General features: G+C 37.9%; 1 protein-coding gene across 3 annotated transcripts; it reads left to right on the forward strand.

The window, feature by feature from the left end:
* Nucleotides 1-557: 557 nt before the first annotated feature.
* Nucleotides 558-15,246, forward strand: LOC122882860 (6-phosphofructo-2-kinase/fructose-2,6-bisphosphatase 2-like). Of its 3 annotated transcripts, XM_044210740.1 has the most exons (17): nt 558-782; nt 1,656-1,839; nt 2,790-2,915; nt 3,443-3,539; nt 3,819-3,885; nt 3,978-4,052; nt 4,144-4,200; nt 4,311-4,435; nt 5,045-5,252; nt 5,822-5,968; nt 6,063-6,167; nt 6,417-6,546; nt 9,151-9,213; nt 9,304-9,368; nt 11,391-11,591; nt 13,873-13,942; nt 14,035-15,246. In XM_044210740.1, exons 1-16 carry the CDS (start codon nt 573-575, stop codon nt 13,924-13,926), a joined length of 1,914 nt encoding a protein of 637 aa, XP_044066675.1. In that variant the 5' UTR covers nt 558-572; the 3' UTR covers nt 13,927-13,942; nt 14,035-15,246. The 3 variants fall into 3 exon arrangements, with proteins under 3 accessions (XP_044066675.1, XP_044066676.1, XP_044066677.1); XM_044210741.1 differs by lacking the exon at nt 2,790-2,915; XM_044210742.1 differs by lacking the exons at nt 558-782; nt 2,790-2,915; nt 3,443-3,539 and having other exon boundaries at nt 1,712-1,839.

Raw genomic sequence — 15,246 nt, forward strand, 5'->3', positions numbered from 1 at the left:
ATTTCTGAGGGAAATATTATACTTTTACTCCGCTATATTCATTTAACAGCTATAGTTACTAGTTACTTTTTAGATGAACATATAATGAGCTTATAAAATATGATGCAACAGTATATAAAATTGTTAAAATGTAGCTCCACTTTGAAAATAGTAAAATGATGCTTGCACATTAATGCATCAATAATAATAATACAGTACTATACAGTAGGCCTACATATACGATAGATATAACACTCTGAATGGTGCCATTTTGCATATAGAGTACTTTTACTTTTGACACTTTAAATACATTTTGCTGCTATGTTAATACTTGTGTATTTAAGTAAAATTAAGTAAAATTTTGCATGTAGGACTTTTACTTGTAATAGAGTACTTTTATACTGTGGTATTGCTACTTTCACTGAAGTAAAATTGAAGTATGTGTTAAAAACATTTATGAATTGATTATATACTGATTATGAATGCTAAATAGGCGGGGTTACAATAAAATGTTACCCTAAGTTGGATATTTTGTTTTTGCATTAATACTTCTTGGTGTTATTCAAAACATAAGTTCCAAAATATTCCAAGAGATGCTGTCTCTTGGAAAAGTTTTTCTCTTGGAAAGCATTACCGCAAGCTCTGAACAGTGTGGAACTTCCGGCATCAGCCGACACCGAGGAGGAGGAGCTAAAACATCCGGGAAGAAGAAGGAGACGTCTCTTGCGGCGCTGAAAGCAAAGAGATGGCAGCATCGTAACAAAGAAAAAAATCGAATATCTCCAGGCACCTGCTGGTTTGTGGTAAGTTTGTCCATTTGGGTTTTCATCCCCGCTTTGCTTCAACGATTTTTTTTGTCTTTTTAAACGACACTTCTTTTTTTAAGAGCAGAAGTGATGAACTTTGCAGGCCTAGAGTGTACGTACAGTGTTAATGTACCAGTATAATGTAACAGGATGACACAGTGACACAACTTCTGCTCTGACTATTAATAAAACAGATGTAGGGGTTAGAGTTTCATGTAATAATGAAATGTAGAAATGTTGAATTTATACTTTAATATTACTTTACAGTTTTGACCTAACTAGTTAGGTATCTGTACTTGTACCCTAACCGAGCATCACTCATTACACCTATAATAGTATAAGGGCAGGAGGAGGGTATATTTGGTAGTTAGTTCAGGCTTAGAACATGTCAGCTTGGGCTTTGGGAAATTGCGATTTCCACTCTTTTCTGGATCAAACGGTTAGTAAATTAAGCTACAAAATAATCAACAGATTCATCTTTAATGAAAATAATAGTTAGTTGCAGCCCTAAAACAAGTGAGCAAGTAATTCTTCACATTTGCAAATGTTTTGATATAAAACAGATTATCATAATTGGTGGAGATGATGGAGCTCTCCTTTCTGTAGATCATCTAATTAAATAATTGACTAATGATTCCAGCACTAGTGAGTTCATAGTGAGCTCATAAAATATTTTAATACTTTTATCTCCTATAGTAATTGACCTCCAAGGATTTCTGTATTCGCTGCATGTCTTCAGCATCCTCAGATGTATTACAGTAGTATCACCTTACATTGGATATGAACATCAGTTGGCATCTGATTGTATTGTACACACACTCTTCTGATCGCAGCGTTTGATATAATACAACAAATTCCCGTCCTCTACAGAGAGATGCTGACCTCGTCTTACCAGTAAGCAGAGCCCGACGTCCCCAGACCAGCCGAGCCAGGACAGACAGCAGGACGCAGATCAGACCCATTATGGCTGCCAGGCAGCAGAGACCTGCAGCTGCTTCTGACGGCCCAGCAGAGGCCAAAAAGACGGACATCAGGGCCAATGAGAAGAAGTGCTGTGAGTGGTGTGTTTTTCTTCTGTGTGCTCTGAAGGTGAAATGTTGACCCCCTATCTGAGGCACTAACCTAATCTGTATTAATTATTGAACTCTGTGCGCCTTAACTATGAGGTTATTTAATATAATGCAGTAACATTGCACTGTAAGTGTTTTTTTAAATCACATTTCTTTCTCTGTTAAGTAAGTAAAGAAAGGCGATAAGGATTCAGCAGGCACTGATTGTTAAATGTAAACTTTGACGCACCTTCTGTTGTTATTAGTATGTATACAGTGTGTGACTGTGTTTGTAAAGGCAGGTACTACAACACATACCTTTGAAGCATAGTAACACTGTAATGACTGAGCAAGGTCAACATTCAGCCAGTAAAAATGCTACCGAGCTCGGCTTAGTTTTAACTTCACAGTCAGACTTCAGGAAGTCTTTAATCAGGAATATGCGATAGATGTAAAATTATTCCATCAAAATATGTCGTGAACACAAAACTGTTCCTGCCGGCTGGATGTTAAACTTGCAGACATCTATTCATAGAATTTCGAGTCAAGTCTGGTCTCGCCGGGTCTTTGTTTTGACAGTTTTCCCTGAGATGAAGAGGAAAAAAAAGGGAGAAAAAAATTCTGCTAGAATATTTTCCATTTCATGTCCCAGCCAACAAGGTTACACTGGATTACTAAACTGGGTTGCTAAACATTTACCAGCCGTCGAGAGATAACAATGGTATGGGTTACTGCTAAACTTAATGTTAAACTGTACATGTGTGTATACAGTATGCATATCTACCCTTTTATTACAAATTAGACATTTTAGGGGCAAGTTTAAAGTAAAAGTGAGGGTAATTGTTAAACACTTGTATTTATGTAGGTCATAAAATGTCCTTGCATGCTTTATAATTAAAATCTCTGGTTGTGTGTATGTGTGTATGCATGGTTGTTGTGTGTGTGCAAACTGCAGCTTGGGCTTCCTACATGACCAATTCTCCAACTGTGATAGTGATGATTGGGTTGCCCGCCAGGGGAAAAACCTACATGTCCAAGAAGCTGACACGCTACCTCAACTGGATTGGAGTGCCAACTAAGGGTCAGCACAGACTCAGAGTTTTATGCACGTTGTAACCTTTGATCTGTCCACAGGAAATAAAACCAAAAAGAAACAGGTTAAGATTGAATTCAGTGCCTCTGTGAGCCCTGTGATATACACATATCTGTGATTGTAAAATGAAAGTATTTTGTTATTTTTGGAAGGGACACTCCAGTGTATTCAGTGCAGATAGAAGGTAGCTTAACTCAGGGAGGTACCATGATACATAGTTCCTTTATGAAGACTATAATGGCACTGAGAGACATTACTTTACTGACAATCTTGTGCTTAAGGCTATGCTGTGTTTGTTTGTAGTTATATATTTATATTTATGTCAGTGCCCTCTGGCTCTGTTTGTAGTTGTACACTTATGTTGTCATATAAATGGAACGCAGTACTGGGAGAACTGGTTTGGCAGACTCAGCTGAGATAAAGATCAACGCCCTGACAGAGTACATACTGTAAGTCTCCCTTTCAGTGCTTTGGCATGTCTTTCTCTTGACTGTCTTTCTTGGTTTCCTTTGCAGTATTTAACCTTGGAGTGTATAGGAGAGAAGCAGTGAAGTCATACAAGTCCTATGACTTCTTCAGACATGACAATAAAGAAGCAATGCAAATTAGAAAGTGAGTTCCTCTTTATATTGATGTCCTCTGGTGTAGTAGGTTGACTCCTTTTCCCACATTCATCCCTCTACATGTGTTAGAAGGTGCTTTCTGTCTTGATTATTCAGCCCAATAAAAACACCTGGTTATTTCTCATGTAGGTCTTCCATGCAAATGCCTCTTTTGAGTGCATGGTGTTTGTTTAACAAATGGGGCTACAATTATTACAGTGCATTATGTCTTGAAGATACATTTAAAAAGCTAACTACTTAGATCAAATTTCTCATTATGTTTCCACAGACAGTGTGCCTTGGTGGCATTGGAGGATGTCAAGGCCTATCTGAATGAGGAGGGAGGCCAGATCGCTGTAAGGACACAACAAACTGTGCATCTGTGTTTGCTGTAAATAGATATTAATTGTAATTTAATGTGGTCTGAATATCCTCTGTTGTGTGTCAGGTTTTTGATGCAACCAACACAACCAGAGAGAGGAGGGGACTCATCCTTAATTTTGCACAGGATAATGCATACAAGGTCAGAGATACATTGTTGTTTAATCATTTTAGCTCAGATAGTATATTTTCATATGAATTCTGAATTTCTGATGATTCATGTCTTTTGTCAGGTGTTTTTTGTTGAATCAATATGTGACGATCCAGATGTCATCGCTACAAATATCCTGGTAAATGATGCATTTAGTGTATGCTTTAAAGCTTAGTTACGAGCACGCTTGTGTCCTTGAATTGTTAGACGTCATGGTGAATCATCTCTACAAATGTCTCTTTCACAAAGGATGTGAAGGTGTCCAGCCCAGATTACCCTGAGAGGGACAGAGAAAGTGTCATGGAGGATTTTCTGAAGAGAATAGAGTGTTATAAAGTGACGTACCAACTTTTAGATCCGGACGAACATGACAAGTAAGAGGTCATTTTTGTTTAGGACGCTACTACTTGCATTTCTTTACTTTTTGCCCTTCTCAACACTAACCCAAGACTATCTGGGCATTGTGTTGGTAAGAATATGTACTTGCAGAAACTGTCCAGCAGGTGGAAACAGGAGCTCATTTTTAATACAGATGGTTATTTAATGGGTTTTGATTTGTGGAGCTGATATATGGTAAATCCAAAAGTAGGAATGTCAGGAATTTAGGTCATTTGGTTCTGGGCAAACCACTGATTCAGATGTCACTTTTTAAATCCTGCCAACTGGCTCAACTGTCAGTGATTTGTTAGATTTTTTTTATGAATTAACTGATAATATTTTCAGATTCAAAACCACATTAAATGTTTATTTAAATAAATAAAGTAACCTAACTGAGACTACTTCATTTTGGATCTTTGTTTGGAATAGTTGTTGATCTTATTGAACCCTGTCGCTGCTGACACAGAATGTTCTGTTCTGATATTTAGACTACACCAAAAGTACAAGATATCCCTTCCCTACCCTTGAGTCACTTTTCAATGTCTTCAGTTATTTATGTATGATTGACCCACTTTCTGTTTTCCTCTTTTGGCTCTGACCCACAGGAACCTTTCCTTCATCCAGGTCATCAATGTCGGCCGTCGTTTCTTGGTCAACAGGGTGCAGGACTACATCCAGAGTAAAATAGTGTACTACCTCATGAACATTCACGTACACTCCCACTCCATCTACCTCTGTCGGCATGGAGAGAGCCATCACAATGTGGAAGGACGCATCGGGGGAGACTCTGAGCTGTCAGAGAGGGGGAAACAGGTGCTTTAACAAATCATCTCACTCTTACACTTCTAAATTTTATAAAGATAGCAGCATCTCCAAAAGACTTAAAGGAATATTTTGACATTTTTGGAAATGCACTTATTTGATACAGTTCTCATATCTGTCCTTTTTAAACATGAAGCTACAGCCAGCATCTTAGCTTAGCTTAGCATAAAGACTGGAAATGGGGAAACAGCTAGCCTGGCTCCTCTTCTTTTCTTTCTTTTTTGTCAGAGTGATATCAATCTTCTCATCTAACTCTGGGCAAGAAGGCAAATAAGCGTATTTGCCAAAATGTCGAACCAGTCCTTTTAATATAATGTACAGTACAACTTAACAAGCTTTTACACATTTTAATTATTTTGTAACTTATAAAATCTACAACGAAGTTCAAGTAACATATTCTAGATGCACATTTTCAAGTATAAATCCAGTTAGATGGCGTGAATAAAAGCCCGGTGCTACAAAATCAACAGATATAAGGGCCATTATTAGAAGGGTTACTTCAGTTCATCCACTGTATAACTTGTGTTGTTGTTGTGTTTTTCATATGTTCTCTTTGTCAGTTTGCAGCAGCACTGAAGGGTTTTGTGGAAGAGCACCGCCTGTCAGACCTGAAAGTTTGGACCAGCCAACTGAGACGCACCATTCAGACGGCAGAGGAGCTGGGAGTCCCCTACGAGCAGTGGAAGATCCTTAATGAAATAGATGCTGTACGTCCTCTGATTCATCACAGTGACAAGTGACAGACACACACAGTGAGGGCCTGTCATAAGTTTTGACTGTTGTTATTACTTTGTGTTTCAGGGAGTGTGTGAAGAAATGACCTATAAAATCATTGAGGAAACATACCCAGAGGAGTTTGCCATGAGGGACCATGACAAGTACCATTACCGCTACCCTGGAGGAGAGGTAAAAGCCTTCCCTTTCCTATAAAATGATGTTTGATCCCTCGTGTATGACTGATTGATTCAGTCAGCAGTCTGGCATGTGTTGAGGAATTGTGTAACTGACAGAAGAGGATCTGTTATGCTTTTGGCCATTATAGTTTTTTTTTTTTAAATAATAAACTGGAAAATTATCTTCTACGAAAACTGAATCAAACAGAACAAAACCGAATTCTGTATCATTTGATTTTATGTAACTTTTTTTTCGCTCTAGTCCTACCAGGACCTGGTTCAGCGGCTGGAGCCAGTTATCATGGAGCTGGAGCGACAGGGCAACGTGCTGGTCATCTGTCATCAGGCTGTCATGCGCTGCTTGCTCGCCTATTTCCTGGACAAGAGCGCAGGTTAAATGTACAAACAGCAACATGATACATGCCAAGACAGTGCTTTTCATTATAAAGACATATTTACAGTATACAGTTGAGTCACTGCTAACAGCAGTTTTTTTTAATCATTTATCTAAAACTTACATGATAATTATACTCAAATGATACGTCTTTAACCAAAGAGCTTAGTGAAGTAATTTAAGGCCATATTGTTCCCCTGATGGCTGTAAAATAGTGTCAAGTTGCAGCTAAACTAAACGTTTCTGAGGGGGCTGTTGAAAACACACTGGAGAGATATTCAATACCACCTGAAGACCGATATATCACATTAAAACCTTAATGAGACAGAAAAGCTTCTGCATTCATGATACAAAGCTAACTAAACATAAAATGCTCCTCTCCAGTTAGCAGATGTACAGTAATAGACTATTGGCAGGTGAGCGGGTGATTAAGGACTCAGCAGCACTACAACATTTAAGAATTTTTGTGACCTTGAAATGTGCTTTTCTAATTCATCTGCTATTTCCGTATGCCATATGAAATGAGAGCTGCAACTAAATGAGGGGATCTGTTTGTATTTTGTAAAAAGAAAGTGACTAAAATAAGAGCACATATGAACACTTTTAGTTTCAGAACATAGTATAGTAAGTATGTGTGTTCCATCATAGGTAAAATGTCAAATCAGATGTAAGATTTGATGGAAGTGCTGTACACTTTCAACTGCACAAGACTCATCCAATGTGGATGTCTTATTTAACTCATGCACAAGTACAGTAGAACCAGGCTGTTGCAAAATAATCACACAAAATGTAGTTTTGTGCAAATCAAAAATGGTTGTAATTTGATCATTTACAGGTGTCATACGACCTTGTTCTGAAGGTAGATATATCCTTAACTCATGTAAGAGGATTAGACATAGGTTTAAGTGAGTAGCTTGTGTTGCGTCACCCACCAGGTGTTACTCCGCCCTAAGCTCCAGGCCTCTTCAAACACCCATTTGAAATAGACCCTCTCAGCAATTAGATCTCTAACTGCAGTAGAGATTTACCTCTGGGTAGTTACAATGAACTGAACATCATGTGACAGAGCAGAATCATGGCTGTTAATGTTCTGGCCAAATTTGATGCTGGATAGTAAGGAAACAATTATTTATTTTAGAAAAAAATGAACTGCTGTCTGCCACAGTGTCTTTTTGTCAGGAAAGTCAGGAATTGTCAGATGCAACCTACACTGGCTTTAATTATCCATGCTACATGATCGATCATGATGAAAGTATGACCCAAAGCATTTGGCTCGACCCAAAAAAATTACACACTATAAAGAGTCTTGTTTACAGAATAATCAAACTTTGAACTTAAGCAACATCAGCTACACATGACCAGATGAAGGGAAGAAAAGATTCATTTGATTATTTTTTATTCAGACTCCACTCTTGCTTAAAGTTGCATGGAAGATGATTCATATACTAAATCTACTACTAAACACTAAATCAAAGGCAACTGGATCTGTAGATCTGATGAAGCCTATTTGATATAGTTTGATGAACTAGAGTGCTGATGTTCTCCACAATGTTTGAAAATTAAATATACACTATTAGACACTATTCATTCACTTTCCCCAATTAAACAAAACAGTATTAACAGTACAAACAACAGCAATGAGGGGGAAAAAAAGACAATGCTGACTCCCCATGTTGAGAGTAGCATATGGTCCATTCCTATATTTTAATGACCGAACAAGCCTGTCGTATTGCAGTGGACCCTATATATCATTAATATGTAGGTATGGAAGTGTACCGCAAACATTTTAGGATCAAGGTGGAAATCAATATAATTAAAATATAACTAAAACAGTATCCACAAGCAAAAGTATTAAAATTAAATAAACATAAACAACAGATAAAACAATAACAACAACATAGTACAAGATGTTATTGGCACTCAAAATAAAAAAAAGGTCAGAATGTCTACTTATGAATGACATTAGCGATCACGATGCTGGAAAGGATACATTCTCCACATATTCAATAAACGGAAATCAGATTCTGTTGTGTTTTTTAAGTGATCCATTTAAATTTAATCTCAGTTTCTCAATTTGAAGACACATTATGATCTCTTTGGTCCATTGTATAAAAGAGGGAGGGCAGGTAGCCTTCCACCTAATGAGGATTAATTGTCAAGCTACGAATGAAGCAAATGTTATAGCATTCGATGACAGGAATTTTGACTGGATTGTAAATACTGACAAGCGTCTGTATACATGTGTGGTAATGGGCACAAAGTAAAGAAACAAAAACAAAAAAACCTGAATAATAACTGACTGGCTAGAGTGGAAAATGCTGCTCAAAACCAAATCCAGAATAAGGCATGGGCGGGCGGAGGGTGTCAACAGTCAGCAGAGGAAGTGGTTACTGCTGCAACTGTTTAAAGTCTAAACCACAGCTAAAACCACCAGTGTGGGTGCAGCTCTGGCATTGTCTCCCACAGCAATCATGTACTTTACCTTTTTATGCCATCCCAAACATGAGAGGAAAATCCACTCACATTTAGGAGGAAGCACAAACATGACTGGATATAACCTCAGCACAGAAAGTTTCAATTGTTTTTATTTTTGTTGACACAGATGATCTACCCTACTTGAAGTGTCCCCTGCACACTGTCCTAAAACTCACTCCTGTGGCTTATGGTACGTCACCACACTCTTCATAAGTCAACAAAACCTAACTTTTTCCTTTGTTGGGTTTTGACATATTTTTCTCCTGTCTCCCTCTTCTAGGTTGTAAAGTGGACATGTTTGACTTGAAGGTGGAGGCTGTCAACACTCACAAGGACAGACCATTAGTAAGCTTCAGACCTTTTTATTATTTTGTGTCATGCACATGCTGGTGGTTTTTCTTTGTCGGATGTTTCACTGTCCACCCAATAAAGTGTAGTCCATATGTCCATGCAGCCTGAAGGATCAGTTTAACCCCTACAGTCATGATTGGACAAACTGCTCTGACCAGGGCTATTTTTAATTCCAACCAAAATTACACACTACTGTTTTTCATTTAGCTTTCAGGAGCCAGATGCATAAAACTCTGTATAGAGAGAAATATGCATACTCATTCTTTGTGTCAGATATATAAGGACGTGTTTGAGATTTATAAAACAAAAAATATAATAATTGTGAAAAGTGGCCGCATATGCACAATCTTTGATTTCCACAGCCAGAGTTAGCCATAAAAAGAGGAGACACCTTTTTTAAAGAAAAAGTTGGGAAACATGCTTTCTTGCCGAGAGTTAGATGAGAAGCTGGATACCACACTCAAGTCTGTCCATTAAATAAGAGGTGACAGCCAGCACCTGTAATGTTATGTGCTGGACTATTTTTTTTTGGCCAGACGCAAGAAATAGTCCAGCACATAACCCCCCGTAAAAGCTCCATTAAACAAACGAGACATGCAGTAATGTGTTAATTAGGTTAATTAGTGTTAAAGGTGCTGGTAGGCAGATTTTGTTACATTCAGACAGAGCCAGACAAGCCGTTTTCACGTTTCCAGTCTTTAAGCTAAGATAAGCTAACCACATGCTGGCTCTAGCTTCATTTTTAACAGACAGGTTGGAGAGTGTTATCTATCTTCTCATCATCAAGAAAGTAAATAGTCGTAGTTCCCAAAATGTCAAACTATTCCTAATTACCTGTTTGCACATCAATACCTCCATCTGTTCCATCCGTCAATGAAAGGAATGGCAAAGAGAAGCGCAATTTCACTGATTGTATGTGTTGTATTGTGTCAAAGCCCTTCAACAACGGCAGAGCAGCTAGCATCACGTGCAAAAATTGTGCGTGGCTCTGGCTATTTATAGCGCATGTATTATCATGAGTTCATCACATGTATCTGTACCATCATCAGTAGTGATAACTCCTGATAACTAAATTAATTTAAGTGTGATAACTATACTACTTAAGTTTATCGTGCTTATTGAAAGAGACTTGAACTTCACAAGGATAAAATGAAAAGAACATAAGACGGAAATAAAATTATGCCCTCGATATCAATAAAAAGAATAATAAAATTGAGCACACAAAAGCAATTAATTAATTAAAAGTTTAATCAATGTATGTTTGACTTGGTGTTGAGCAGGTAGCGTACAGTGGGTTTATCAGAGCTTTTTAGCTGAAAATAGCTTCCTGCATCTCGAAACAACCCTGATGAGAGCAGTCAGAGTGAAACAAAGCGGTAAAGTTGCGAGCATTAAAACCAAAACAATGAGCTGAAAGACGCTGAAATGCGCCATAGAACTGAGGGGAACTGGAGAAACGGTTGATAATCTGTGGGTTCATCACTATGAGCAACCCCTTTCACATTCACATAGTCATTTGAGCCATTGTTAATATAAAAATATTGATTATAGCAACTTTAATGTAAGGAACTGAATGTTCATTAGTGAGCCAACTTGTTTTCGCACAATAATTACAATCATACATATACATAATCTGTGTCAAGGAATCCCTATGACACATACAGTACTGTGCCTTTTGTCTTAATATCCTAATCAGACAGCTCTGTATCCGTTCCCTCGTTGTATAGTTTGTGCTGATGAGTGCCGAGTGTTGAAACCAAGAGTCTTAGAGAGAGTGGGTGTTAACACAAACACATTTACTGAGAAACCTCTTGTTAAATGGGGTGAGATCAGCATATAAATGACCTTTTATATTTATGGCTGTTTGTCTCAGTAGTTGTTTTTCTTTCTATGCATCCTCACAGTCACTTACACGGAACACAGTGATTTCACACCTGCGGTAGGAGAGGTTTGATTAGTATAACATAAAAAAACAAAACATGTTTTAATCTGTCCACCTTGTTCTTCACTGAGCAGAAACAAGTCACAACAGATGCTGTGCCACCAGCTTTCCACCGACGAAACAGCTTCACTCCGTTGTCCAGCCAAGACCAGATTAAACGACCTCGTCTTTACAGTGTGGGCAACCCTCCACAGACCCGCATGTCCCAGGCCCCCACTTTACCCAGCATGCAGTTCTCTGAGGCATCTGAAGGGGCAGAGCTGCTACAAAGCGAGGTCAGTGCCGTGAATATTTCTGTATATAGAAGAGGTATAAAGATGTTTTTAAATAGAGGAAAAAGTAAATAGGATAAAGCTGAAAGTGTTTGACAACAATTATGATAGTTATGTCAGTTCGTAAAAGTAACATTTAAAAATTAAATTCAAAGGCTAAATTAATTAAGCTAACAAAATACTATATATTCGTATGGAACTCCGACGCTCCACAGTAATAGTTTTCAGTCAAAAATAAAACAGAATACATCAATCAATAATATTGCTAGTTAAATGCTAAAACTTGAATGAAAAAATAAACACAAAGCTTTGTACTTTTTCTTTAACCTCCAACCAGTTGGTTAAAAAAAGAGGAAAGCCTTTTTTATTTTTTCATTTAAAGGACCAGTGTGTAATATTTAGGGGGATCTATTGGCAGAATATGGCAGAAATGGAATATAATATTGATAAGTGTGTTTTCATTAGTGTATAATTAGCCTGGGAACCAGACGAATCTGCCGAGCTCATGTTTCATTTGCTGTCCAATTCAAACAGATTTCCGTCCGTCCTGGATTCGGTTGGGCCAATCATAGTTGCTTATCTAATATGGGGCTGGTTTGATACGATGACTGACAGAGTAGCGTCACCGCTGCTCTGACTTGTTGATGCAGCGCAAGGCACCAGGCTCACGAAACTCAGATCAAACTGTCAAACTAAGCAGTGCTGATCAAATATCAATCAAGATTCTGTTACTGCATTGCCTATTTCCCACCTCAGATGTTTTCAGAAACACATTTTAGTGTACTGTTTAGCTGTAATTTGAGAAAGTTTGTGACCAAGCACCGCCCCAACTTGCATGTGTCGCTCAGCACGTTTCATTGCTCTGATTGGTTGTAGGTCTTTCCAACTGCGTCCAGAGGCATTTTGGTCCACACCCGTTGATAACACCCCTTGGTTTTCGTTACATTAGAACGAGCCCTTTATATCTACAGAGGGAGCGGGTCCTCTTCCACACAGTCTGCCATGTTGTATCGCCATGTTTCTACAGTAGACCAGAACAGACAGACCAAACACTGGCTCTAGATAGGGCCTTTCGCAAGTTTTGCGGCCACTGTAGATTCTCCTACACGCTTTGAAAGGGAAAGTGAGGCGAGGGCTAGATGCCACTAAATCCAAAATACTGGTCTTTTAACACCAATCAGGTATAATTCTGTGTAATAAATTCTATTTATCTTCACTCCTTAGTTTTCCCTTTTTTTGGTGGGGGGTCTTGGAACACATTTAATCATTTATCTATTCCCTAGAGCAAATGAGAAGACTGTTTGGCTAGCTAGCTTAACTGAAAACACTGGTAGCTAAACATACTGAGTACCAGCTTTTACAGTTAGCTACCTAGCTGGAGCTAACTTCCCATATAAAACTACACTTGCCACTGCACGTAATGTTAATCCTCCATATACTGAACTGCATACTGTTGTAGTGCCACTGAATAACCTCTTGTAACTTTAGCTAAAGCCAACAAGCTAACACTAACAAAGTTAGCTAGCTAGTGGCCACATAGTCTTCTTACACACACACATGCAGACAAACCCTGGACCGATTACTGCTCTGGACATACATGGACACGCCCCTATCATTAACATATACAGTATGCATTAGAAAAATGGGAAATGTTGCTTGGGGAAATTAGGTAATAGATAAATAATGAAATGTGTGCCATGACCTACAGAAATAGGAAAAGTAAGGCGCTGAAAAATAAGCAAGTAAAAGATAAATAAAAGAGTAAAATAAATTAAGTTTTAATTTATGTTATCAACTGATTGGAGGTAAAGTATAAAGCTTTATGTTTTGTTTTTACACTCAGTTTACATTTTTTAACTAACTGTATTATTAATTGATGTATTCAGTTATATTTTTGACTCGTCTGATAACCGTTTTGGTGCTCTGTATATTCAGATGTGTTACTCCAAAGATCAGAGCCCTGATACAAAATCCCAGCGATGTAGTTTTATATTTTCCATGTACAGTATGTAAGTGTTTAGAATAAACAAAAGTGCCCTTCACAAACATCTTGGATGTGAAAGGATAAATCTTGTAGTTTTTCCAGTGTTTTTGCCTGTTGTTGCCCACAAAGTCACCTTAAATTTACTGCACTTCAGAGGCTGGAAATAAAGAGACAGAAAGAGAGTGTTTCACTCTGGCTGGTGACCTCAGATTTTAATATTAGCTCAAGTTCAGTCAGTGCCAGTCAAAACAAACTCCTTATTCCGCTTTTGGTTTGGTATTTCCTCCCTTTCTCCTGCAGGACTCTGTGAACGGTGTCATTGCAGCAGACACAGACGACTGTGTTCGGAGTTAAAGAAGCACAAAAAGAGGTAGAGTTCAGCCTTTTCCTCTTTTCTCATATGGAACATCTGGACTCTCCACCTCAAATACCTCACAGCTTTTGTTTTGCCATTTATCCCAGGCTTTTCTCCACATGGATGTATCACCAGTTCTGAGGACCACCAGTAAAATCCCAACATCTCCAGCCATTACATTCTTAAGCACTGTATTACGCACCACATCTGTGTAACCCTATATGTGTTATCTGTTTTGTTTTTGTTTGATAGGGGGATATGTGTGATAGGGTGAGTATGCACATATATACATGAACTCAATGCCTTTGCACAATAGTCTTCAAATCTAGGCTGCGATCCACCTCAGATATATAATGTAAAGATCTCTGGTAAAGAGACTCTGAAAACCCATCCATTAGCTCCTAGCACACTCCATATGCTGTACTCTACAGTCATATTATGTTGTATTAGATGCAGAACATGTTGATTGTGAATTGTATACCTCATTGAAAGCTATTGCCTTCAGTTTTAGTGGAAGAGTGAGCCTCTCTTAAAGGAAGCCATGCACAGCCTAAGTTTTCCCTCAGATTCTCTCTTAAAGTTACCCATTTAAACATTCCGAGGTAATGTCCATCATTCCTCTGGTGGTCTGACAAGATGTAGTAGTAATTTTATTTTTTAGTGTAATTTAAAGCACATTAAGTTGCAACTTAGCTTGCAGTGGGCAGACACAAGCTGTAAAAAGTAATGAAATGTTTCGTCTAGCCCTATAAAAAAGTGCAGCAGCTACTGTGCTTTTCTTCTGTGACAATTATTCCATTCTTCTCTTCAATGATGCCTACCTGTATGTTTTGCCTTTTACTCAATTAACAGCTTTAATATGTTCAGCTGTCTACTGTGCTGTCTACTGTAATGATGTAAAGCTGATCACATTTGAACTCAAAATTTATGCAAATATTACAAACACAAAGTGCTCAAGTATTCAACAGCAGTGGATATTTTTAATGCATTTTAATTTCTTCATAAAGACAAGCAAATCAGTCATACTGTATGTTAAGTACTACCTTCATGTGGATAACATTCACATGACTTTGATTTTAATATCAGGAATAAATCAATCATTTGGAAAAGTGCCTTTATTTAAATGACTACAAGGCTGCGACAATAGTAATCAAGAGTATTTAAAATATTATAGTATATGCATGTTATGCAAAAGTATGTGTCACTTGAATTGAAGGATTGACAATAAATGTGGATGTCTTAAAAAGAGCTTTAATGTTGTTACACACTGTGCCACAGATGTTTCATTAAATAAAGTTCATTTTACGCAGTTTTTACAA

Source organism: Siniperca chuatsi, linkage group LG10, assembly GCF_020085105.1.
Source record: "Siniperca chuatsi isolate FFG_IHB_CAS linkage group LG10, ASM2008510v1, whole genome shotgun sequence".
In the NCBI taxonomy this organism is placed as follows: Eukaryota; Metazoa; Chordata; class Actinopteri; order Centrarchiformes; family Sinipercidae; genus Siniperca; species Siniperca chuatsi.

Bases quoted from the DNA above. Each gene is read 5' to 3' on its own strand.
- LOC122882860 (XM_044210740.1), top strand. From the start codon at position 573: ATGCTGTCTCTTGGAAAAGTTTTTCTCTTGGAAAGCATTACCGCAAGC. The intron at 5,253-5,821 runs GTGCTTTAACAA...TCTCTTTGTCAG, and splicing joins TGTCAGAGAGGGGGAAACAG to TTTGCAGCAGCACTGAAGGG. The intron at 6,547-9,150 runs GTTAAATGTACA...TTGTTGACACAG, and splicing joins TTTCCTGGACAAGAGCGCAG to ATGATCTACCCTACTTGAAG.